The following is a 27,034-nucleotide window of genomic DNA, read 5'->3' as shown; positions in this document are numbered from 1 at the left end:
GTGGGAAAAAAGTGAAGCTAGTTGCTTTAAATAAATATAAGTTTTATTAAAAAAAAGGAACACCCACATGTCGGCAACATCAGGAATGATACAATTAACAGCTTTCAAATAAACTGCATCCAGTACATTAGAATACTTACAGTATTAACAGCCAACCTCATTTTATTGTTTTAGCACACCGAACTTCGAGAGAACTTGGGCAAAATTTTGTTAAATTTTTTTTACCTTTTTTTCATTTTTTCTTTTTTTAGTGTCTAACTGCAAAAAGACCAAGTGTGTACAAACAGCTGGCTTAACCTCGCTGAGTTCAGCACATAAAATGTACAGGTTAAGTCAGGAAAGTCATTCAAGTAAAGTTGACTCACTCAGAAACACTCTGAAGCATCTTCAAGTATGGCTATGCTTTAAACCCGCTTCTGGTGCCTCGGCTTTCTCATCGACAACCTGCTACTGTAGCTGGGTCCTGTACAATGATATCCAACCTTCTTTATTTAATATTATGAAGATTCATTTTACAAAACGATTATAAACCAGAGCCTCTAAAGAACTGAGCTAGCTTCTATAACTGTAAACATTGCTGTGAACGTGAGTGTAGTATTTACAAACAAATAGTAAAACTTCCTGGATGATCCATTGTCATTTCATTTCATTCACCTTGAAAAGCTCCAGTTATTATTTTTTAAATTTATTTTAAAGGTCATATATGTGGAGCTAAGGGTCTATTTGACAGAATAAAAAGAGCCTAATGTGAATATCAGTGAGTTGTACTCCTGCAATACAAATTCTTGCTATGTACAATGTAACATAATTTATCTCTTTTTTTTTTTTAAACACATGTACAATTTGTTTAAATAAAACATTTAAATTTTTTTACTACATACTTCTTTTACTAAAAAATAAATGAAGTGCTTTCAAAGTAATCAATATGTGAAAGAATTGGGGAGAGTTTTTGTTAAAGTACGACTGATTTTCAGTTAAATTGCCATAATTAAGTGTAAGACATAATTAAGTTGCTCAGTGGTTATAAATTAAATTTACTAACATGCAGGCGCAAAACGTGCAGTCACATTAATTACTGCTGTGGTCTTGCGTAGCAAAGGCAAACAGATTGCTTTAACTTAGTCAATATTTTTCCCTTTTGTCTACTGAGTGCATATATGTTGATTAATTTTGAAGAAAATACCCTCTCACTAGCTAAAATAGAAATTTTGCAGAATAGCATCTGTTTTTCATTTGAACTTATGTGAAATCTATTAAACAAGAACACAATCAGGATTCAGAACGAGTCCCTAACTGTAAAAAAAAAAAAAAAAAAAAAGATTTGATGAACATAGATTTTCAAAAGATGCACACACAATTAGTTAAAAATGTCCCTGATTTTACAGTAATGTTAAAGTTCGACTAACACTTTCAAAGCACACTGAAAGTAAAAACAAGAGCTTCCTTTTGCCTTTTGGTGGCCTAATATTGTGAAAGTAGCACCTAAAGAAAATGACCGATATGTAATAATCCTATTGCCGAGCTAGTTTTGAGGTATATGACAGGTTTATGCTGTACATTATTTATAAGCCTTTTCATTTCGTCAAATGTTTCACATTGTACATTTCTACTAGGTTGAATAGCACCTTGTTAAAATTAATCAGTTGAAACCTAAAGAAACACAATGACACCCGGCATAATTTACAACATAAATCCCAAAAGTCCAATATAGGTAATTAACTTACTGTACAAATCTCACCTGCCCATCTTAATTCAATCACTACAGCAAGTCAGCTGCCCTCTGACACTGAGATTACCCTGTTTTGTGTTCCTCAGTGTATAAAAGCACATTTACTGAGCACCACAGACATAAAACTACATGCAATATTCACAAGCCAGGATATTTGGAGAATCTACAGTAAGGAGCTATAAAAACAGTCACAGAAAACAGCAAAGTAAACCTGCTAAAAACTAAAGAGAAAATATATATATATATTTTTGTCCCCAAAATGTTTAGAATGCACCACATGAATGGCTCAATTTTACAGTATAAATTACACCAGATAGTGATAAAAGCACCAATAAGATGACAAGTTAATTTTCTTTCCAGGTACTTGAACTAAGTACAACAGATGCATCTCCATAAATTACAATATTATTGGGAACTTGAATTATATCAATTCAAACTCATAAATTCATTTTGACAGTCTGACATATAGCACAGTTTTCTGTTACTTCAGATTGCTATGGCTGCCAGCAAATAAAAAATAAAATAAAATTCATCTTCTTCTACATAAGACCAATAAAAAAGGTTTTTAAAACAGATATGGATATAAAATGGCTTACACAATGATGGTGTGTACTGCTGACTTGGTATCAGATAGCAGTGAGTTATTTGGCCTGATTTCTTTTTTCTCTACTTTGTTGTAACTACTCCAATAACAATAAAAATAATAATAAAACATATTGCTGATGTTCTCAAAAAGTATGAAACATGGTTTAAAAGACTATATATCTATAAGAGTTTATAAGAAAAGCCTCACAAGCACAAATATTTCTCTCAAGATAAAACTTTTACACACCACTTCATTACATGGATACATTAAGTAGTGCAGCTGTATTACCGAAAAGCACAACACAATAAATACATTTATTCAAAATGAGTATCATGAAACCAAAAATAAGGGAAAGAGCAAATTATCAATCTCAAACACGCTGTTAGATTTTAAGGTTTGCTACAATCAATACTAAGACCTTAAAATGATCATTAGATCTTTTGAGACTTTTTACAATTACTTATGTAACTGCTCCAATATTAATTGATGTAAAGTTGAGAGGAAGGAAAATGTTCAGTAAACTCTTGAGATTCAATGTAAATTTTCCATTCAGTGATGATTTGAGGACCCAAGTCATCTGTTGGTTTTGATCAACTGTGTTTTATAAAGTCCAAAGTCAGTACAGTCACGAGTCCCTTCCTGCTTTCCTTTGCTGACAAGCTTTAAGGAGATGCTCACAGATCTAAAACTCTTAGACAACCAGCGGAGTATTATCAACAGAAGCACCAAACAAGAAGAAAAGCTGGAGGCTGTTATTTAAGTAAGCACCTCAGTAGAGCCATGGTCTAATCAGCATAATGCAACACTGTACTGATGCAGAAATGTATGCAAAAAGCCTCAACAAAGACATACTTTAATATAGACCCACATTTCAATATGAAAAAACTTTTTGATTGTTTTTATGAAGAAAAGCTAAGAAGCTAATAAATTAGTTTTCATTTGCAGTAAGCCATAATCACTGAAAGCAACAGAAATAAACACTTCAGATACACCACTCTGTAATGGACCTATTAAATGGGTGTAACTGCTTTGCTCTGAATTGCTAAAATAAATTACATTTTTAAAGGTATTCTAATTTACTGAGATGCACCTGTATATATTTGTTATACAGCATGATCAGATTGTAATTTTTAATTTAATGTCTGAAACATTAAACTCAAAATTTTTTTTAAAAAGTGCTCTTAGAAACACTGACTTCTTAAAAATGATGGATGATGTCGGGTGATTTTAGACAGTTACCAGCAGATGAACTGTGAGTCTCTTGTAGAGTGTATTCTGGTTTTAGTGTGAAGGCATTTGAAAGTGGTGATAAGCATACTTTTCAGCACCGTGAGTCTTAGACTTTTGAAAGTCAGTGTTTTATGCAAATATTAGAAATTTTGTACGAAAAATAAAGCCACCATTAAGAGAAACTTTGTTTCCAGCTGAAAAAGTTCCTTGTGTGTTAGACTGAAAGCACCACTGTTTTTCTGGTATTGCAATAGTTACCTCAGTAGGATCAACTAGTAAAGCTCGGTTGTGTGAGAGTTGAGAAACGTAGCCCATTTGTTTTTCCATCACATGGTTGCCGATAGTGATTTGATGCATGTGGTTTGGGTTGCAGCACCTTCAAGTTCCTTAGAGGTTGTTTTCTACACAAACTGACTGTAAGGCCCTGTGACCTTGGTGAATGCATATGGAGTTGTGATGACGTGAGTATTAGTTGTGAACGATGATGATGATCCTTCCATTAGTGCCTTTATGAAACGCTTGTATGGAGGTTCTCCTGTAGTCTCTGAAGACTCTGAATGCTCCCGCTTACCCCCTTTCTTGCTGCTCTTGCTCGGAGTCCCTTCCCCGCCATTCCTCTCTGCATCTTCCTCTTTCTCGCGAGCCTTTTCTGCCATCTTAGCTTCCCACATGGCCAGCCCATGCTTTGCCTCATTCAGATTCTTGTGCTGGTAGAAGACAAGGGAAATGCGTGTTGGGTGGTTGCGGTCTGGGTTTTTGAGGGGTGTTGTGGCATGTAGCTCTCGTTTTGCACACTCAATGAGTACAGAGCCATGACTTGGAGCTACAGCCACACCACCAATCTCAGGATCCAAGAAATTGTGCTCGTTGTCTGACCACATTTCTGGTTTTTGGGGGATTGTGGGTGTCTGAGGCGTTCCAGGCTCCGACTTAATATTGGAGGCTATATGTCCACCATTGAGAAGACCCAACCGTGACTGTGTTTCAGGGTTTAAACAGCCACTGCTGATTTGAGCTGGGAGCATCTGTGGATTAGGAATGGCCACATCTGTATTAAGTTGCATAGGGAAGGAATCACGGCCTGGGATGTGTGGACTCTGAGGCAAGTATGAACTTGGGTATTCTCCAAACTGATTGCCTTTACTTACAGTAAGTGTATAATCCATGCCACCATGAACAGAGGGTGCTCCTGTTAGGGTGTCAATGAACCGGGCATCTGAGGTTCTGTTGTTGCCAAAAGGACCATAGTGTCTCATGGGCTGAGGTGGACGCATGGCACTGTAACCATTGACTTGGAAGCCTGGTTGACTGTACCTAGATGGATAATTGAGCTCAAAGCGTTGGGCACCATACTGCTGCTCAGGGAAAAACGCTGGCCGCTGTTGGCGATAAGCGTCCAGCTGATTTTGGTTTGGTGCATAGAACTGATGGTATCTTTCAACAGGCATTCCTCCGTTACATTGGTGACCTGATTGTGGACGATTTGGCCCATTCATGTATGAGTTTGGAAGTGAAGAGAGGAAATGGTTGGCAGGTGTTGATGGCTGAGCGAGGTACATGCTTCCTGGCTTTGGAGAGCCTGGAAAAGAGCCAGGACTGTTAGAGAACCTTGGGAGAGCAGTGTTTGGTGAGGAAGGGTAAGGGGGGCACATGGCCTGTGGTTGCTGAATTTGCTGTGGCATGACCCCGAGGGGATATGATGGGTGACCTGACTGAAGGGGGGCTCCCACGGCACCTAGAAAACAAAAGACCAAAGAAGGTCATATCACTGAGCCATATTTTAAAATGGGAGTTTCCCAAAAAAGTCTTTATAAAATGTTTCTCTACCTGTAAATGGAGTGCTCTGGACAGTGTTCTCATAAGTGCCAGCCTTTGACTTGGCCAAAAGGGCCTTTTCTGCCTTATCATTTGAGCTTTCCAGCATGGCATTCTTGTTGGCAGCCGCTTTTCTAGCATCCAGTTTCTTCTGGCGGCAAGACTTGGCAGGCTCTGCAAGCATGCGCACCTGACGACGGAAGGCACTGAGGACTTGAATGGCCCCTGATTTTATTTTTTCCTGCTGGCCCTCCTCACTGCCAAACTCGTCAGTGCTAGAAGCCTTGTAAAGAGGTAAGACGTGGAGCTGCTCATCTTCTGGTATCTTTCCGATATCTCGATTATCCTCCCTCGTTAATGTGCACACCTGGGAAAAAAGGTACATGCCAGAATAAGTTACATAAATGTAATAAGTTACATATGGATTACATAGAGGTGCACATTACATATTATATAGATTACATTTCTTTTATCTGTACTATGGATATTATTCAGGCTTATTTGGTATCTCAGAATTTCATTTGAAAAAAAGTTGGAAATTGAGAAAAATGTTCTTTCTATTTTACAATTATCCCCAACTATGTGTTGACCTATTAACAAAAACCCCAATAAAAATATTTAGATTTATAGTTGCAACAAGAGAAGATATGACAATACTATGGGAGCATGAATACTTTGACAAGGGAGTGTAAAAACATGTTTCCTAGGTTCCCACGCTTACCACAGTGCTTCCTCCCTGCATGTTGTGGAGGTCTCTATGAGCATGGGCACAAAAATCCAAACATGCAGTCACTCCGGAGAAAGGTCGTCCCTCCTTGATCCCCAAGCGACAATCTGGGGCCCTGTGTTCATGTTCTACCTATGGACAATACCAAGAGGAAATACAAAAACTCAAAACCTTACAAAAACCCTGCCAGAAATGTAAGAACTGTCTAATCTGTCTAATCTATGTCTAATGGTGTTTTCTTTGTGCAGATCATTTTCACACACAATCCTTCAGAAGTGTAGATTCTGTCATGCTATTATCAAATATGATCCTTTTTAAGACACATAGTGAAAAAAAATCTTGTAAATGATAAATGTTCACTTACAGCCTTTCCCACAGACAAATCAACTATAGTGCACTCTTTTTATGGTCATATTAAGATGTTTTTGCAACTCCTTATTTTACTAAGTGCCCTCATTAAAGTCAGAAAGTACAAATTTCACAACATTACTTTGAAATGATGGTCTAATAATAATTTAAAAGCCTCCTAGCTTTTGCTTATTTGATCTCAGGATCAACTATGTCTTTTATTTGTGTATATTATTTTAGTAGATAAATAGGAAATTATTTGATGTATTGAGGTTTTATAATACCAAGATATACTCACCTGGTTTCCATAGGCTTCAGGGGCCATAATTTTATACAAAGGAGCCAGTAATGTTGCCAAATTCTGAAAACTTTTCTCAATATTCTCTTCCTAAAAAAACAGAATGTTTAACATCAAGTTATTAACATCAAGTTAAATATAAGTGTTTTTAATTTGGCTACAGCCATGATCCTCAACATAATTTGTATTAAGTACCTCTCTGACATCATCTCCTAGTAGCTTAAACTTCCTTGGGATTTTGCTTCGGGCAAACTTGCAGCCATTATAGTACATGCTCCAAGAGCAGCCAAAAGAGAAAGACGCACCGCTGGCTTCAGGATTAAAGCCCTGGCATGCACAGGTCCTCCTGAAAGTGTACAGGTCACATATCTCTGTGTTAAACCAACTAGAGAGAGTTGACAAAACAAACTTAGCTAAAGTACTTTGAATAACAGAATAGATTTACACTGTGGGCGTATAACTTGAACATAACGCATTTCTAATATTTAAGTATTCAAAACAACTAAATATGAAGAAGTTATTTTATTTAAATAATCAGGTTAGAAAATATATGTATATGGACTCTTTAAACAGTGATGTATTCAAGCATTTATTTCTTTAATTTATATGACTTGCAGCCAATAAAAACCCAAGATTTAGTTTGTCAGAAAATTTTAATATAATATAATTTTAATATAATATAAACAAAAGGATAAGCAGTACAGTATGTTCATGTACTGTACTGTATGTGCTCAAAACATTGAGGTTCATTTTGCATCAATTATTGCATCAATGCAGTATGACATGGATTTAATTATAAGACACTTCTGAGTACTGCAATGCTGTAACTTACTCCTCATTGAAAGCACAGCGTCTCTGTGTATGAGCTCCATGTTTTGTTAGAGTTTCACTCAGCTCGAGGTAGAGGCGGTCAGCCAAGCTGGGCTGGATGCCTTCCCAGACCAGAATTACAATTATGATGCAGGCAGTGTCACATCTGTGACCAGTACGCTCACGCACCAAAACCAGTAGCTTTTCCTCTACACTTGCTCGCCGAATCACCTGAAACAGAGCACACACAGGTATCACAGAAATATTTAATTGCAGCCAAATTATCAGATTACAAATAAAATACAAAAAAATATCTTCAGACCCATTTGGCTATGGGGCATCCTTGTGTACTTTTCCCCTCTTTGCCGGTGTAAATTACTTTCTCAATCCTGATGGCTGGTCCAGTGATGCCAGACCTTCAAAACATAATAAAACGTTAAGAAAAACCACACAGAAGTTGTAAAATATTGTCAGCTTTCCTCTAATGCTCTTTTAATTTGTGGATTACCTTTTCTCCATCAGCTCTCGAATGCCAGCGACAGTAGGTGCTGAGCCCAAATGAGTGTAATATGGACCTTCATCCTTCTCAATGATTTGATCTAAATTAAATAAGGCATAAAATGTTAAGATTTACAACCTAAACCATTGATCACATTTCATCACCCACAGGATGAGACTTACCAACACAGTGGCATGATGCGATCTCATATTGAGTTTTCATGGGGGTATCCAGAAGATTCTTTACGGGGGTATCTAACAACTTCATGGGGGAATCTATGAAATTTTTAAGGAGTTGTTCCTTCTTGGGAGTGGAGAACAGGGTATTTTTCAGAACAGAAGCTGCTGTGGGCGTTGAGTCTGTCCCACTCATATCCATGTTTGTTGATAGTATGGTGACAGCCCCTGAGGATTCCACTTTGACTTTATTTGATGAATTAACAACAAGAGGTTTCTTCTCGAATAGATTTGAGAGCTTGTACTGCCTCAAGCTTTGTTCCATAGAGGCAAGAATGTTCCCTGGTTTCTTGTCTTGAACACATAGTGATTGTTGACTTTCAGTCTTGATCTTGACCCCACCCATCCCTGCATCACGGGCCATAAACGGCTGTTCCTGCTGCCATGATGTGGGCAGCTCGAATCTGGGGCTGTTTTCCAGTTTTACAGCTCCAAGGTTTTGTTTGGAGTCAACTGGGCTTCGAGGGAGTTGAGAAGGGCCATGGCGATCCTGCCTTTGTAATAGACGCATGCGAAGAGCCGCATGCCTCTGAAAGTCAACATGGGGACCTGCTGGTCCCAGAGGTAGTCGAGGTCCAGTTTGGAACTGAGTGCAAGAAGCCCTCGTCTGCTCCTCAGCTTTGGGATACATCCGTGTTCCTGACTGTTGGCTGAACAGACCCTGTGGTAGGTGAGGTTGTGACTGTGAAGAAGTCTGGGCTAAGTCCACCTGGTTGGGCTCATGGCAGTGGTTGTTAGGCTGCTGTGGTTGAAACTGTTTGAGGTTTTGGCTGCCTGAGTTTTCAAGACACTGTCTTTGATGTTGTGGTTGTTGCATCTCTGTGTTATTGTAGGCGAATGCTGATTGGTCAGTGTGTTGATGGTCGTTACTGAAAGGCTGATCTGGTTGAAGCTGGTGTTGGCCTGGTGGAGGCTGGCTGCGAGGTCGGTAGGTAGGAGATTTGAGCTGCTGGGCTTCAAACTGTGGTGGGTGGGACAGCGGGCGTTGAAGATGACAGTGCTGCTGTTGTGTTGTTAAAAACTCTACTGACAATATCTCCTGCAAGTCTTTGTCCTCGTGAAAGTGCTCTGATTCCATTGGGGAGAGGTAGCAGTTAGATTGTTGATTCTGAGGGAAGTTTTTTGTCTCAGGCATTTTCTGGAGTAAATGTTGCTGCATCTGAGGTGCTTTAGAGTTGGACTGCTGCCACTCAGGGGCAGTGTTGTGCTGAACTGAAGCACATTGCATGTGAGCAGGTAGGCAGTCTGGCTGTTTTTGAAGCGAGCTGTTAGACCCTCGGCTGGTGTCTGTAAAAAGCCCTTGTGTCTGCGTTTCACTGTACCTTTGCACTTGGTTTGGCTCCAGTATCTGGTTTTGAACTGGGGGGCTGGTGGTCTGCTGTTCTGACTGAGGCTTAGCTCTCCACAGCTCTTGCTCTTTTGCCTGGGATGCTGTGCACTGTGTCGGCTGCTGCTGGGAATGTGAAAGATTCCTTTCTATCCAATTAGTTTGGCTGGGAGTGGAACATGAAATGTTGACTCTTTGTTGATGTGTATCCTCCACACCGTTTACTGACACAGAGTTACTGCTCTGCTGGAGGCTGTTTCCCATTTGACCATCAGGTTGATGCTGTCGCCCAGAGTTATCCTGAAAATTCTGACCTTGAGTCCCATACTGGAGTCCCATGCTGGTGTCATGATACAGACCAGCTCCATTGTCATTTTGGCTGTTCTCATTTGCACCAGAAATAAGAAGAGATCCATATCCACCTGCCTCTGCAGCCTGTGAGGGGTTATTGTGGTTCAGAAATGACCTTGGGTTGTATTCCTGCTGGGTTTTTGTATATTTACCTTGAGGGTTTGTGTTATCTGGAAAACATTGTGCCCCACTGGGATGCTGTTGTGCCCCCAGAACTATCTCTTGACCAGAGCAAGATGAAAGCTGTTGCTGTTGATTTACTCCAAAGTTACTAGAATATCCATTTACTAAATAGTTGCCAGAGTTGTAGCTGTTAACACCTTCTGCGGATGTTGCAGGTGGCTGCTGCTGCTGTGACTCTGACAGCCCTGAGGTTACAGCAGGAGGTTGAGCACCTTCACCAACTGAGCGTGTGGCGAGTGAGTCATTGACAGTATCCAGCTGTGATCCAGATGCTTGTGTTGCAATAGAAACTTGCTCAGGATAATACTGAGACAAGGTTTTTTCCAACAGATCACCGGGAGTACTTTCTATGGTTGAGGAAGATGATACAGCACCATTTGGAACAGACTTATTTCGTGGTCGGCTGAAAATATCCCTGTTAGGTATGTGACAGTTTCTTATATCAAAATTAATATCAGTCTGAGCAGAAGTCTGTTCCATTTCAGTTTTCTTTGTCAACTCAGAGAGGTTTTTCACAAAATTACGGCTTGAGTCACCGTTTTCTTTCATGTCACCATCTACTTTTATTTTCTTAGTTTGGTGGACCGCTAAGGACTGCTCTGCGAATCCATGCTTCAACTCTCCATTCATTAAGTCTCCGTTCATCTTGAAGAAACCCGATTGGAACAATGCTTGTTCGGAAGCAGGAATGTTGCAGTTCTCTCTGTATCTCTTCATGGAGCCAGCAGCTTTACTGGGTTCATAATGTACCGCACCAGTAATCCAGCTTTCACTGTCGCTGATCTGCACAGAATCCTCCTGTGAACACCGAGCTCCATTCTGGAATTTGTGAGAATGATGGTGAGATGTTCCGAACTGTCCCAACATTAAACTTTCTTCCGCCTCATGTTTGGCCTCTTCTGTTTCCATCTGTCCTGCTCAGAGCCCATACATCAGGCTGCCCTTTGTCCCACCTGCAGAGTAGAAAGACAGCATGAAAAGGTTACTTTGAATATTTCTCAGATGAAAACATAGAAACAATCTTCAATGCAGACTGCAGCCTTTCTAATGATATTACTTGTTTCAACCAGAAGAATAAACTGTTTAAGTTCATAGTGTGCAAATATTAACCATTGATACAATTACCACATTTATTATTGAGAATTTTCTGTGCCTAGTTTTAGTTTTATGATTTGTTTCACATCATTTCAAACCACAGGCTGACACCACATACCAGCACTTCTTGTGTTAGAATAAATAACATATATTGCCAAAGGTTTATAGTGTTCTTGAAGACATAAAAGGTTGCGCACTGGTCATTTTCAGTCAATGTTAAACACATCATTTTCAGGTATTTAGAGACAGGTGAGACTGGTCGAGAAGCTCGACCAGTCAGCTTCTCACCCTACAGAGGAGAGTGTAGGAGTAGAACTTCGAGTCAGCTGAGTTGGCTTGGGCCTCATTTCCAGTGTTTTGGGCACGTCTTTTTGGAAGGAGGTTCCAGGGGACCGCCCAAGACACGCTAGAGAGAATATGTCTTTTGGCATTGACATAGTCTATGTTGACATAGTCTCAAAGATTTCAGCTTATATATTAGGGCTGTACAATATTAGTAACACTGGCAAAACATACTATTGGCACACAGAGTGTATGACACTTGAAATACAAAACTTTATGAAATATTCCATCCAACAGCTCTGCGCATTTGTGATGTTTCACATATTGATATGTGATGATGACTGCAATTTAACATATTATGCTGCTTGGCTTGTATATCTCCTGAAAATATCAATAAACCACTGGAAAATGTATCTGAAAATATGATAGCCAGTCCATACATCATGGGGAACTGATCAGATAATCACCTGAATCCAACAGAAAATGCATGAAATCTGGGAATGAAAGTAAGGGTTTATTATCCTAACATTAATTTATGAACTCTACCCAATTTAAAACATTATTAATGTGTTCAGGTTGAATATAATGTGATGGATATGGATTTTGGGCTATGCAGCAGCCAGTGTCTGGACCCAAGACAAATTTCCTTTGGGACAACAAAGTTTATCTTATTAAAAAATGAATTAGATTTTTTAAAGGTATGAAACACTGCATTTCTGTTATTTATACTATGGATACATTTCTACAAATAAATGCTGGAATTTAGGAAAATATTGTTGCAGCAACACAGCAAAGTGAGTAAATTCTACTTCCCTACCCCATGTAAATCTCCCTTTGTTTTGTATGTTAATCAGCAACTCTGTCAGGACATGAACGCCAGTGTCAAGCTGCTTTCAGGGCAGCTCCATTCCTATGGCACGCTCCGTGTTTTACAAAGCACCAAAGAATCCAAGCAGCTCGTCACTGTTAGAGACGCCCATGTAGACCAAGAAGAAAAAATCTTTGCAAACCCAGAACAAAGCCAAGAAATCCCAGCTGTGTGTGCGTCTATCTGGGCTTTATACAGATATACAAACACACACAGCTACCATGCTGTAATTTAAACCCAAATTTACAGCAGTGCTTAATACTTACATAATTGACAGTGTGATGTATTTTTGCTCTACAAGTAACACAGTAAACTAAGCCAAAGATATACTGATGAAATGGCAACATTGGATGTTTCCTATAGGTCATATGTGCTTTAATCTATTTTGGCTTTCTAATAGTAATAAACACTGAACTGCAGTTTGAATTACTATTCACAAACTGAACTCTCCAGTAAGATTTTGTTCCAGCACCAGAAGTCAGTTTCTTTGTTTCTGTGCTATTGTTTATCTCCCTCTCTGTCCGCCTTCACCTCTACCCTATAATTACATGTCAGATTCTTCTCTACTTATGTTGCCATTTATCTTTTTCTTCCTGTTCAGTCTAATATCTAACCTAGACAATCATCAACCTTTCTACACAGTTTTTTTTACCTAGAACTAGTCAGTCACATTGCATTGTACAAAGTCCAGAGTAGAAAATGAGCTTATTAATAAAAAGTTAAAGAAAAAAACTAAATCAGAAGGGTTATTTAGAGAAAATTTTAAAATGAAGACTGACCTCAGTAACCTGCCTTTGTAAAGCTGTGCCACAGTTTCACAGATTGTGCATCCAATAATAAAATAAAATATACCGAAACATTTTAAGCAACAAATTGTGATGCTTAAAAGTGACACCTGCTAACCTAAAGTGTGAACAGCAACACACTTTAGGTTGTCCACAACTTTTATTTGCATCAACATATTTAGTAATATACATTTGAAATGGTCAGTAAAGCATCTTGAATATTCAGTAGAAATACTCTGCGGTCAGATGGAGTGAAATGTTTCGTCTTTTGATGTGATTATGCTAAGTCTGAATTACGGTCGTAACAGCTGTGTCATGTTAGTCAGCTGTCAGAAATTTAGAATTGAAATAATTCATAGTGAGATGATAGATGTTTATCGAGATTGTCTTTCTCTGCCAATATGATGGCAAATCATTACATGCAAACTACATGGTGAACACCTCTTGAAACTAGAAAAGTTGTATGTTAAACTAGTAAGAAATAGCTTTAACACTTAAATGACCTTTTTTGCTGACAACTTAATAGTCTGTTTATATACCAATGCACTGAAGACAGGCATCCATATTTTTGGTTAGAAGCATACTGTTTGCTCCATTTAAAGGCTCAGGTTAAAATATGATGTTGCTAATATACACCCTAGGCATGGACTCACACTAAAAGCTTAAGTAAGCATTTTTTTTAAATCCCGGTATTTATACAAATAAATTGTATATTACTATCTAATTCCTTTTATTCAAATGTTCGCAAACAGATGAATTTGTCTTTCTTGTAGTTTTCTTTCATCCAGCTAAATGCCAGTGTGCAGCACCAGGTGGGGTGGGGCAACACTGCATTATTTTATAATGGTGCAGCCATAGAAAACCTCTGTCACTTGAGCGCTTTCTTTGGCATCTCACTGAAATAAGCTGCGATCAATAAGAATGCTATGATGAAAAACATAAGCAAAATTTTAAAATCATTCTGTTTACCTTGTTTTTATTATTACATGACACAATGTGTGCAATAAATATTTAAAATGGAACATCTGTTCCCTTTCTGCTGTGTGATTTGCCTTGGACTGAACTCATATTCAAACTGTTTTGTCCTCCCAAAGAAAGTGCTTGTGAGATTTGAGGCCTGTCACAGCGTTTGTAGTCTGTTTGCTGTTACTTGGCAGCCCTATGTGACATTCATCATTCCAACAGCTGCTTGGAGGCTCAGGTCCCTGCACTTTCAAATTCAGACCTTAAGGCAGCTACGCTTAAAAAACTCTTACGGCAAAAAAGAAAAAAAAAATGTTTCTTCAGTCATATTCAGTTTAGAAAAATAGAAGAAAATATAGAACATGCATAGAAATATTGAATATTTTAAAAATAAATTTTAAATGTATGTTTAGGAGGCTGTAGCTATTTAGGTTGTAATGTCAGGCACAAACCAATGATTGTGTTTAAAAGTGGATTTTTGTCCCCTGAATTTTCAAGCTTTGTCCTGCCAACTTATCATCTACTCACCGATATTGTGAAGTAAAACAAAATAAAATTGATTTTAATTACATTATACTCACATGTATATATTAAAAGTTCACCTCTATGTTAAAAGATAAATAAAATCTGCTGCCAAAGCTAAAAAAAAAGGTAGATCTTGGGCAGACTTGTAAATCAAATACACATGCACTTGCCAAGTCACACTAGTGTTTTGTTCAGTAGTTTTAAGAATAGGCCATAATGTCAAGTACAAATTTCCTTTGGTGAGAGGGCCTGGTTGTATTTTCCTGTTTAAAAGATAAGAAAATGAAACATGTACAAAGTCTAAAGACTATACATTTTTGAAGGGTTCAGCGCAATGAGAAGCCAAATTACTTATATAAATGTGCTTTTTTTTAACACTATTATAACTTTTATGCCACTATTATCAGTTCATCAACATACTGTATTTAACTGACACAATCCTATAATTTTCCCTCTGTTGAAAATAAATAATAATTTTACCATAACACAATAACAAACAAAAAACAAGAAAACGGATTGAGTATATTTTCAATATGAGGCTTGCTAATTAGCATATTACACCAAAAGTCAGTGTACCTTGTTTATTCTGATAGCATGGAGAAGAACTAACAGTGATATCTTATCCTTAGCAGTCCTTTGCTTGCGTAATTAGGTCAGATGACTTGGATAGCACTGTTTTAGTGTCCCCATGGTAAACAATCAGCTCGAGCTGCTGCTCCACAAACCTAATGACCTCTGGCAGAATCGTCACCACCCTACAAGCTAGTTGACTATATGAAAACAAATGATAAAAAAAAGACATGATTAATTTCCAATGATTATTTGTCTTTTAAAGATCAAGATAATAAGTTCTGTTTTTGCAAAGATCTTTTACAAAGATTTGAAGTTTTGCCAAAGAGAGAACAACTCTTTCACTGCTTGTTTTAATGCACCGCTTGATTATTGCATTGTAGGCAGATTGCATGATGACAGTTCATGATGTATAGCTTGCTTGTGCAGAGAGAGGGACTGACTGCACTGGAAAGAGTAATTAAAAATAGCTGATACAGTAAAAATAAATTCAGAATTCATAACATAATTCAGAACCTATATGCTAGCTAAGTGTTTTGTTATTAATATGCTAGCTGAGTGTGTTGTTAGTGTTAGCTCAAATGCTGAACAGGCTCAACTGTACTCATGCCCATTTATGGTTTGCATAGTACAGGGTCTTTTGATCAGGCAACTTATGCTTGTGATTTTTGTCACATGGCACACTCATGCTGTGTCTCTCACATGCTTAGTTTTACATCTGCTATCTCTATTTTCTTCTCTATTCCTCTCAACATATGACCCTGATGAAGACACAAAAGATTCCTCTGTCTGCATATCGCCTTTCTCCTTGGATGTTGCTTCAAGTAAAACCAAATTGAAGGCAAAGTAAATTTTTGCTAGGTCTGGGTAAAGTTGTACTGCATAAAACTGAATGAATCTAGGACAAAAAAAAACAACAACTAAATGGAACAGTTTGTTCTGACCTGTGTTCAGTTGCATTCTGACAATGTGTTTTAGTGGGATTTTATGTAATTGACTCACAATAAAATAACGAAGAGGAATAAAAGCCGTACAGCAATTTTACAAATGAAAATCTAAGAAGTGTGCCATGCATTTGCGTTATATCTGATACTCCTAAATCAAACTCACTGCAACCAACTGTCTTAAGCACTTAGCTATTTAGAGAAGAGTTGACCCATGTGTACTGTATTTATCTTTGTATAAATGCAGCTGTTCCATGAAAGCATCAGAGGTTTGTTGGAGAAGATTAGACAATAAACAACCTCATGAACACCAAAGAACATAGCAGACAGGCCAGAAAGAAATCTGTTCAGAAGTTTAAATTAGGTTCAGATTGTAAATCAAAATCCCTAAACTCATATGAATGGTTAATTCAAAATATGTAAATGTAAAGAGTATCTGCAGATGTATAAAAATGTGCCAGTTCCCCCTAACTGAGAGGCCAGGCAAAGAAAGCATCAATCAGCTACAGAAGTCCCCAATAACAGTACACCACAATTCATATAGGGTACACAGCAAACATGAGGAAGAAAGTGCTTTGGTCAGATGAAACCAAACTAATTATCCAATATGCAATGCTATGAGGACAAAAATAAATAAAAAATGCAAATAAGAGCATTTTTAAAAAATGCTAAAGACCATGTATTGCATTACACACAATTACACACTGCTTGGTGTTGGTCTATCACATAAAATCCCAACAGGACCTGAATATTTAATGTGAAAACATCTGAAATAGTTCAAGGGGCATGAACGCCTTTGCAAGGTGCTCAGGATCAAAGTTAAACATTGTTTTCTTTGGTATTTCACAAGACAGAAACATTTCAGAACAAACCTTTCTAAACCCTACATATTGTTTATTACTTTAAATATTGCACAAATCAACACAATGTGATTAACATTTGCTAACTGTGAAATCTCTAAACCACCTTGATGTATCCCTTGGAATTCATTTACTGTATATTTTGTTACTAAAATGTGCCTCTAATGTTTAGTAAAATAAAAAATTATCATTAGGTGCTGTACCTTATAGACTATTTGTATGAAAAGTTTGATTGCTGAAAGGTTTTTGGTGAATGTTTTTCTTTTTGCATTCAACTATAAAAAAGTTTTACAGTGGAAGACAGCTCTTTTGTATTTGTTTCCACTCAGAAGCAGATGCATATGAAGGTTATTACCTGAACATATGAAGCTGGATGTTCAGTTATACACGTGACTTCCATTAATAACAACAGAAGTTGCTGCACAGCCTTCTGTGTGGGGGAGGGGATTGTCTTTGGATTGCACAACAACATGGTAGTTCTCTTTAGCGCACCTCAGCTATCTGCTCTGGCGTAAACTTTGGCTTGTGACGTAATGATAGTTGCATCACTTGGCAGCCAGAAGCAACGAACCTGTTTGTCCTTCCTGTTCTGTCCTCCCCCAACTAATTCGCTGACCAAAACTAGGGCAACTTTGCAGTTAGATTTAACTTCCCTAGAAACTAACCTCTGGTGGGCCAATAGCACATTTTTAAAATGAAACAAAAAGCCCTAAAAAGACTGCACTTGTCATGCTACCCCTGATCAGACTAAAGAACAGTTTTATAAATGTTAAGTGTAACTTTGTATTTTCCTTTGAGTCAGACGACAATGATAACAGACTCAGTCAGAGACAAAGAGGACATAAACTTCTGTTTGTAATTCCTTCCCTGGAGAGCCTCCTCCCCCTCCATATGAGGAAAGGTTTCTGTACAATTGACATTGTTCTTTATGTGTAATGCAAGACAGATGTGGCTAAAATGTGGAGGTTCCCTCTTCAGTCTTTAAACTCGCACAGTTTTTTGTCCCATATGCTTCTGTAGTTGTAGTTCGGTCACATTTTAAACAATAAACTTTCTAGACAAAGACTATCCAACCACCAAATACTAAAAGAAATAGTTGAATACCAGTAGATCACAAATAAACATCAAGTTCCACTAGTAAGCTAACCTTAAGTAAAACTGAAATTCAGAATGATAAGAAGAATGCCTTTCTTGTACAGAAGCACAACAAAATGTCACATCAGTACAGCCCATCCAATACAAGTAAAATTCGAGGTGTCACTATGTTATACATACAAAAGGCATAACATTTTCTAAAGGCTTTTATTACACTGGAGATTAACAATTAATTCCTATTGCTGCTAAAATACAATATAATATACAACCTTGTGATTATTACATCTAAACGGTTATCTGTAAAATTAAGTCATTGTTTTGATTTTGACGCATAAACAAAAAGCAGAATAGCTACACATTTTAGTGCTTTACACCTATATTACACCTCAACACAGCTCTGCAATTTAGAGCAAATAAATATTACACTTTAGGACTGCCAATATGGTCTGAAAACTTTATAAGGATATTTTGGGGCTTTTCTTCCAATAATGATAAAAACCTGTTTAAAATGTGCCACAGTCTATTTGGCAACATATATGTGTACGCACATAAATACTGCTCCAACATAAAAACATACCCATTACCACTTCTTAAGTACACATTAAAATACCTCTTATACTAATAACTGCCCCCCCCCCCAACAACAATAAACAGTGAAATAACAGTAATACATCCCTAATAATAAGCTGGTATTACCTAGTTATTCAGTTAGGGTATCAGCTCAGATATTCTGCTGTTTAATAGACATACTGCTCCTAGTTTGTAAACTGCTGTTTCACAAGCAGAACAAAGATCTAGTCTTTTAAAAAAATCGGACTATTTGAACATTTAAAGGTCTAAGATGAAGATCATTAAATGTTGAACCTTGTTGTTTTACAACATGTACCACAAGCAGACTTGTATGTTGTACAAGTCTGCTCACTGCCTTAAAGGGTCAATTTTAAAAGCAGATGGTTGGTAAAAGGGAGAGAAAGACATTTGACCATCACTTCAATCAACATGTGACTGCTGGAGCTCAAGAAGGAATCTAAATAATTTGAGTTTATAGATTACACTCGCTGCCATCAAAAGAATCCATTACAACAAAAACTCCAATACATGTGGCACAGCATAGAAACAAACATGGGACAGAGCACTGGGTTCAAATCAATAGTTAGAAGGGTTAGTTTGTTGGTCAGTGGTTGGAATGCCTTTTAAGGTCAAATTTAAGTGGAGAGGCATGCTGTGGTGGCGCAGGGGTTAAGCATAATGCACATATGGAGGCCTTAGTCCGGTGCGGATGTCGCAAGTTCGATTCCTGGCCTGGTGACCTTTGCTACATGTCTTCCCCCTTCTCTCATTACCCACTTTCCTGTCAATTCACTATCAAATAAAGGCCACCAGAGCCAATAAAACCTTTAAAAAAATGTAAGTGGAGAAAGTGAGAAAAACCCTTTCTCACTTTAAATCCTGATATTAAAAACAGTATTTAAATGGTACTGTATATAGTACTATATTTCAGTGCAAATGCTCAGAGTACCTTTTTGTGTAACGTTCAAAGAGCCGTGGTAAAAAAACAAATCACAAAACACAAAATACAAAACGCAGCATTTGAGATTGACTCATAAAAACCACAGAAATCTATTAGATAAAGGAGGAATATGCGGCTAGCTTTGAACAATTTTTCTACTTTTTGATGTGCAAGGTGGAAATGACTAATGAGTTTCTTTCTCTTGGTACCTAATTAAAATGAATATCACCTCTTGAGAACTGTGTCAGATGTCTACACATATTGCAAAGTATAAGAGTATTAATACCAACTTTTTGATGACACGAATGTGACATATACATTTTTAAGAATTGGGTTAAATGTCAGTGTTTTGGCTGATGACTCACAGACTCTTGAGTAACATGTCAAAGTTAACGCTTAGAGAATACAAAACTTGAATCCCTTTTTCTGGGCCATGAGTAAGTCAACTATTCTTTTGCCTTTGCTGGGGATAAACCCCACCTCTGTACATTTCTGACAAAACGTGTTTAACCAGTTTTCCAAGAAAACTACAACGGCTTGTGTGTAAATGTCACGGCGGTATGTGCTGCTTTTGTCTGCTAAAACCTCTCTGATCTGCTCAGCATTACAAAGTATTTAAATCCAGATTACACACACACATATACATACATTTATTACTATATTACTGAAGTTCTGTAGTTACCTTAACAGAGTTAAGATTTTTCTTCCGTGTGTTTATTTTGGCCGTATGGATTCACCATAATGAGCCTGAGCAGAAAGAGTTTTTTATTCATTCGATTTTGCTCCAAGAAAATTTAAAATGTTTAACTCTTGGTTGAACATTAGCTCACCTCTAACTTAAACCTTCTAGACTTTGATTTTTGTCCTGTGTAGTTACCACAGCCTGAAAACACAACCTATCCGGTCTCACACAGAGACTAAACCTTTTTTGCGCTTTCAAACTGCATCACATGAAGACTTAAGAAATGAGCTCCTGAGCGTACAAACCCACTGACCTGACCCCAGTCACTCGCAGTGCTTTCCCTCCAAACTGCCTTCCCCCTCCTCCTGAAACTGCCTTTGTCTATGCAAAAGTCAATATATCTGACCGACGTGATGAGTTGTGCACTGGGCAAAGAAACTTTCTTTCTGAATGCACAGTGGCTGCAGCAGCCTTATGAGCATTTACCTGGACCAACCATTACCCCAGAAAGGTTAAAAGCAGGAATAGGTTGTGTGCACATGTGCTTTCTGATCCTACCAAAAGTGCTGCAAACCCATAAAGCTAATGTTGCACTAATCCTCTCACATTTAAAATTGCACCAAAAGAGTGTGGAGTTGTAAAATTAACAGGAATTACCATAAAAAAGTGCTTAATCAAGTGTTTATAAGTAATTGAACATTGTAGTGTTTCTCTCATTGGTTTCCAAACAGCCTGACCTAAGCTGCTGTTGCTAAGCTCCCTCTTTCCCTCCACTGAGCGAGAGGCACGTGACTCTCAATGAACAGAAATCACAAATCCTCTGAGTGACGGGTGTTATTGTGATTCAGGATGTAAGTGTAAGGGCTGTCAGAAAACAACTATTTCAACCCTACATAAAACATAATTAAATAAAATAAAAGGGCACTGGCAGTCATGTAATACTGAGAAAACTGATACAGCATCCACTGGATCGGTTCCACCTGCAAGTGTAAATAAAGGCACCAGCTGCCACACTTGTACATTCTGTCAATGAAACCTTATATTGAGCCCAAGTCCAGAGAGGTGGTTAGTGATGTCATGCAAGGCATCTGGTAAGTTATACTTTTAAAGGAAAATCCGGATCAGCTGTCTGGACTCCCCGAGTAGACAGCAGGGGTTTAAAGGGGCCCTAACCTAGACTGTTTACCAACAAAACAATTCATATTGGAGAACCATTTTAATATAAAGTACACCAATCAGGACCATTCATTAAAAAAAAAAGTAGAAACCAGGCTTTCATGACTGCATTGTGCATTAACTTTGAAAAGGAGTATGTCCATTATTAAACTGACATTTTATCTTGGCAAATTTTAGTAAGGTTTAGTATGATGAAAGAACAGTTTTTGTCTAATGAATGTATGACCAGGCGTGAAAATTAGCCCCCGGTATTTAAACAATGCAGGTAAATTTAAGAAGTAATGAGTAAATCTCATCAACCAACCAATCACAGGAATTAACTTGACATATGAACAGTTCAGAAGTGTTCAGTTTCTACAACTTATCTGTTGGGGGCAGCATTGTGTCTAAACTGCTGCAAATTCAGTTCAACTAAAAGAGAACGTAATGTTCCTGTAAAGTGGGTGGTAGAAAACACAAACCTCCTGAAGCATGAACTTAAAGGTACACCTCTAATTTTTAATGGGAACTGTAAAATATTGAGCTATGTGACGGGATAGTAATGTATTGTTTATATAAGGAACTTTATTGGATGGTAAAAATGGCGATCAGAATCCAATCAGTCAAAATAGAAAACAAAATTGTTACATTTAAATCCATGAGCACAAAATGGAAGTGAAAAGAGAAAAAATGGCAATTCATAAAAAAGAAATGGGGGTATGAAGTGGCAAAAGAACAGCTATCGTTGACTTTTTTTAGAGCACACTTTTTTGGCAAATATATAATAATAATATAAATGTTTATCTCTCTCTGTCTCTCTCTCTCTCTCTCTCTCTCTATATATATATATATAAATAGCTGAAAGGGCAACTTACCTAGATTAGGTAAGTTGTATATATATATATATATATATATCTTTTAGCTTACACATTTATGCCTAGTGGGGTCGTGAGGGGTGCTGGTGAGTATCTCCAGCATTTCTGGAGATACTCAGAGAGGCGGGGTACACCCTGGACAGGTTGCCAGTTTTATATATATGTACAGTATATATTATATTCAAATTTTGCATAAAATTGCATCTGAAAAAAACAGTGGCTTCTAAGACTTGAGCATTTGAGTGGCAGATACAGGTTTTAATTTTCCATCCCTGACAAAAGGTTAGATATCTCAGACAATTAAGTGTTACAAAGTATAGGATAATGTAATATAGTTTACATTATTAATTAGACTTAGTAGCAAACTTGTTAAAAATGGAAGTGTAAGGAAATTAAGATTTTTTCTGTCCCTCCTGCAGCTTTTTTTCTTGTAAAATTCTCAAATGTCAAAAAACAAATGATGTGCGCAAGTTTTCTATATAAACTAAGACTTTATGTATCAAAGGGAATCTTGAAAGAAAAACTACTGGGGCAATTTTTGTTTTGTTTGTTTTTTTGGTCTTGTTGGTGGAGAGTTAATACTAGCTTTGTTTCTAATCTGAAAAAAAATCTGCCAGTATTACAATTCCTTGTTCCTTTTAACGAAAACACAATCCTTCAAATTTAGAGCAACATGGGGAAATGGCTTGTTAAGCTTTTAACCTGCTGCTGTTAATTAGGCCTTGGACAGCACCAATAAGGAACGTGAGAAAAGACCTGCTTACAGTCTTGTAACGTAACTGGGCTTTTACTGTGGGTCTTAGCTTCTTGCGGCTTAAACTGGCGAAAGCAACAACCGAAGCTGATTGTCCAAGCGTAGGAGGATCGGCTTGGCGAGAAGCAGGAAGGGATACTATTTGCTTTATGGCGATTACGTAACACCTCGCTTGCTTTCCTCTCAATGGAATGCCAAGGATACTGTTTGTAAACAGAAAAGCCATGTGCGTATCCTCACGTGGCAGAAGGTTTTGAGTCGCTGCCCATGCTGTCTCACCCTTGAGGTAAACCCTGACATCAAGACATGTTCACAGAGCCAGCAACACTCCCTGCAGCCTAAGAACTCCCCAAATAAGGCCTTATCATGCTCGACCCATAATTACGCTTTGGCTCAGATAGCGGCACAGGACATCATGGTAGAAGAAGACCATGGTGCACATTTACGATCGCATGTGATGTAGCAATTACCGGCCACACTTTTGTATCTCTTATGAAAGACTGACTAACAAGCCTGCCACAGGCTAGGATCACAAGGTTTATCTTGAAATATTCTTGAGCCTACAGTAAGTTAATAAAAAAACAACAGATGTGCATCTTAAAGTAACCTCTAGTAGATTAGGTAAGTTGGTAAAACTAAGGCAAATCTTTACATGAACTCTTCAGCCATGTCTGATGCATAAGGTGGTCAGTTTTAAGAATGAAATAGCCTTTTCTTTTCCTTAGCAGAAGCTTGGAAAGTTTAAGTTCTGTGTAATGTTTATATTAAATTATGTGCAAATGTCTAAATAATATTTTTGCGAGTGATTCTTTTGCATTTGCACGAGATAGATTTTTCCTTTTATTCTCTTGAAGTCCATAGAAAACAAACCCTCCATTGGCAGACAACAGAAATCAATATTGCAGCAATCAATACAACTCTTTGTACTCGCCATTTTGTCTTGCCATCTATAAGCAGTGCATTCTAAAATGTCTAATCCAACAACACTGAGCATGCTTCTGTGTCGCTTCTGCTCCAGACACCCCCTAGGTTGGAAAAATGATACTTGGGCTGGACGGAACAGGGTCAAAGGTGAGGGCATGGGCAACGGCTTGGGTATTGTAGCCAAACAGCATTGTTGTACTGCACTATGGCAACTGGACATTCTTCCCAAAGGTGATATTGTCTTTGCCCTAGGAGTAACTTAAAGGGGATTACTGCCATGACGAAGAAACTATCCAACTGCGCGGCTTTATCTATAGGTGTAGATAGATGAGATGAGCTCTGCACATGTGATTGATCTATGTGGCTCATCCCCCACTCAGCCCCCTGTAACCCTATTAATGCTGCTGCCCTTTCAGCTATTTATGTCAAAGCAGGCGTGCAGAGAAAAATGAAAATTCCTCTTGTAAAAATCCCTGTTGTAATGTTTTTAGGTCATAATTGGCATTTGCAAGCTGTTCATTCAGTGCCAATGAAGACTAGAAAATTACACTTGCTAATGTTTGAGAGCAGTTTAATTCCAACAATGTGACTTATAAAATCCATTGTTGGACACTTTTAATGGACGTCATTGCCAATATTATTAAAAGGGGAAGGGGAGTATTGTTATTTATACAAGTATGTACATGCACAGATCCAACACCTGAAGTTATGCAGTCACAACACACTTAAATACTACCATATATAACAAGCTTAGGCACATGTGTTGACACTGCTTGCTCAGTGACCGTGTTTGCTAAGTGGATTCGGTGAGTTCACCACAAGGAAATTTGTTGCTCTACATCTTTGTAGTGAATCGAGACAGGTACTTGCTCACAAAATGATTTTTGTGGTAAAAGACACATTGTTTATTTTGATAACCACAGGGGGAAAAAGATTTATGAGGATGAGGGAACAGTAGGGGGATAGTGGTAATAAACCGTCATCAACTACTCTCAGAAAAGCTTGGAAACAACAAGCAGCTGACTTTGTTTTGAACTCAAAGCACTTCTTTCTTCTTCAGTGCCCTCTGTATCCATCCACCTCCAAGTGTGTCACAAAGATCTTCTATGGTACAGATGTCAAGCACATTGCTGCTCCCGTTGGCAGCCTACACTGTTGGGTTACAATAAAGGTCAACCACCTTACAGACAATTTTTTATGTTGCTGTGACCTAAGGCTGAACTGCAGCTGTATTACAACTGCAAGCAGTAGAATACACAACCCCAATATACAAACCCTGTAGGAGATCAGTTTTATTCAAATGTACCATTTAGATGTTAATCTTCAAGAAGCTGTTAGTGAATTCGAGGAAAAACTAACAAATAATTAGATATTTGCTGACAATGTTTAAAACATTTCCATAGTTTTAAACCATCTCGTACAGTCTAGTGACACCATTGCATAGTTATGCATAGTTTATCTGTTTATCCATGTATACTGATTCCTATTTGAAACATATTCTTATACAATGAAAGCAGTTCCTCTTTTAACGGCCCATAAGGGAAAATATCCTGAAAACAGTAGCCCATTTACCTGCTTTTAATGCATAAGAATATGCTTTCATAAGCAGTCAGAAAATGTTATTTCTAGTGTTTTTACTGCTTATTGTTCTCCTGAGACAAGTCTTTTTAAGTAAACCTCTGCTTCAAAATTAACATTTGTGTCCTTCAGTTAATGGTGTTGTAAGATTGGGTTTCATTTGATTCAGCGCTGTCTGACCTTCTCTTACTGCCTTCCACCACCATAGTTCTCCTGTTTTTGCCTCTCCTTGGGATTTGCCTTTGTGTCTGTGTGTGTGTGTATCATTCAGTGGTGAAAGCAACGAAAGCTGATTCACAGAGATACACACAAAGCCAGAAGCTATTTCTGCTCTGCTGCTGTGCAGGCGCTATCCCCCCTGTGCTGGACGAGTCCAGGTTGGACTTTTACTCTACCATTTATAACACAGGACATACAAAGCAGCAGATTTGACACAAAAAGATTTTAGATAGACTAAATAATAAAATATTGTTTATCTGTAATAGCCATTAATTACACATAAATACCTTTTTTTTTTTCCAAAACATACTCATTGAATAGTAGATCTATCCTAAAAACTCATATATGAGAACATGCATCTATTTTAAACGAGTTGGACCAGAGAGTGTTTTTATGATGAAAAGGAAGAGGCACAGTGGTATTTAAATTATGCCTGAAGAAAAACTCCTGAACAAACTGTAGAGCTTTTTCTGTGATCCATTTAAAATAAGCACAGCAAGGAAACAAGATAGCAGCCTTCACATTCAGCTGGCAAAACCAAAAGAAAATTGTCAGCCATGTTGAAGCAGCTTTATCTAATATCCCCTCCTTATTATGTTGGCTCTTGCTTTTTACGGTGAGGGACATCTGCTCTGTCTCACCTGACCACAAAATGAAAGAAAAATACTCTCAAGGTTACAGACACGGACGGGTCAAAAGAGGAGTAACAAACTGAGCACATTCTTACCTTCTGTTTATGTCCCTCCACTTTGTAGAAATTCCAGCAAATTGTCTGGATCGCCTCTTTAACAAATCCTAAAGGGCAGCCATCTTGCCTCCTTCTGTTCTATGAAACAGTCTATGCTCCACATCAATATTCATGGAAACCAGTCTGACGTTGGCTCTCATCATCAGGAGAAGCCCGGGTGTCGCTGTTTTGCCGGCTGGAGGAGCACACTTGTGTGTCAGTCGAATGTAAGGCAGCTATGGTAAGTATAAAAGCGGACAAAATCTTGCTGTAGCTCAGGGAGAAGAGCCCCTCTGTGGCAACAACCTCTGAAAAGAGAAAAAAATTAATTCACAAAAACACTTTCCTGCTGAGTCCTTCTCACACAAAGATACAGGTTTTCTTTCCCCCCCCTCAGCTCCCTCTTTTTTTTCTTCCTTCCTCAGCCGTACACAATAGTGAACACTTTGATGGCTGCCCTGAAGCACTGGAGTGGATTTCTGGA

General features: G+C 38.0%; 1 protein-coding gene across 1 annotated transcript; it reads right to left on the bottom strand.

Annotated features, from left to right (window-relative positions):
* Positions 1 to 21: 21 nt before the first annotated feature.
* Positions 22 to 27,034, bottom strand: tet2 (tet methylcytosine dioxygenase 2). The gene is made up of 10 exons (XM_028018269.1): positions 26,551 to 27,034; positions 8,225 to 11,092; positions 8,052 to 8,142; positions 7,866 to 7,959; positions 7,566 to 7,774; positions 6,929 to 7,079; positions 6,734 to 6,823; positions 6,082 to 6,219; positions 5,373 to 5,727; positions 22 to 5,280 (listed from the first exon to the last, which is right to left on the bottom strand). The coding sequence occupies exons 2-10, from the start codon at positions 11,046 to 11,048 to the stop codon at positions 3,947 to 3,949; spliced, it is 5,286 nt and encodes a 1,761-aa protein (XP_027874070.1). The 5' UTR covers positions 11,049 to 11,092; positions 26,551 to 27,034; the 3' UTR covers positions 22 to 3,946.

Source organism: Xiphophorus couchianus, chromosome 5, assembly GCF_001444195.1.
Source record: "Xiphophorus couchianus chromosome 5, X_couchianus-1.0, whole genome shotgun sequence".
In the NCBI taxonomy this organism is placed as follows: Eukaryota; Metazoa; Chordata; class Actinopteri; order Cyprinodontiformes; family Poeciliidae; genus Xiphophorus; species Xiphophorus couchianus.
This window is presented reverse-complemented; position numbering and strand designations above follow the sequence as displayed.

Bases quoted from the DNA above. Each gene is read 5' to 3' on its own strand.
- tet2 (XM_028018269.1), bottom strand. From the start codon at position 11,048: ATGGAAACAGAAGAGGCCAAACATGAGGCGGAAGAAAGTTTAATGTTG. The intron at 7,080-7,565 runs GTAAGTTACAGC...GTACACTTTCAG, and splicing joins CGCTGTGCTTTCAATGAGGA to GAGGACCTGTGCATGCCAGG. The intron at 5,728-6,081 runs GTAAGCGTGGGA...CTTTTTTCCCAG, and splicing joins TGCAGGGAGGAAGCACTGTG to GTGTGCACATTAACGAGGGA.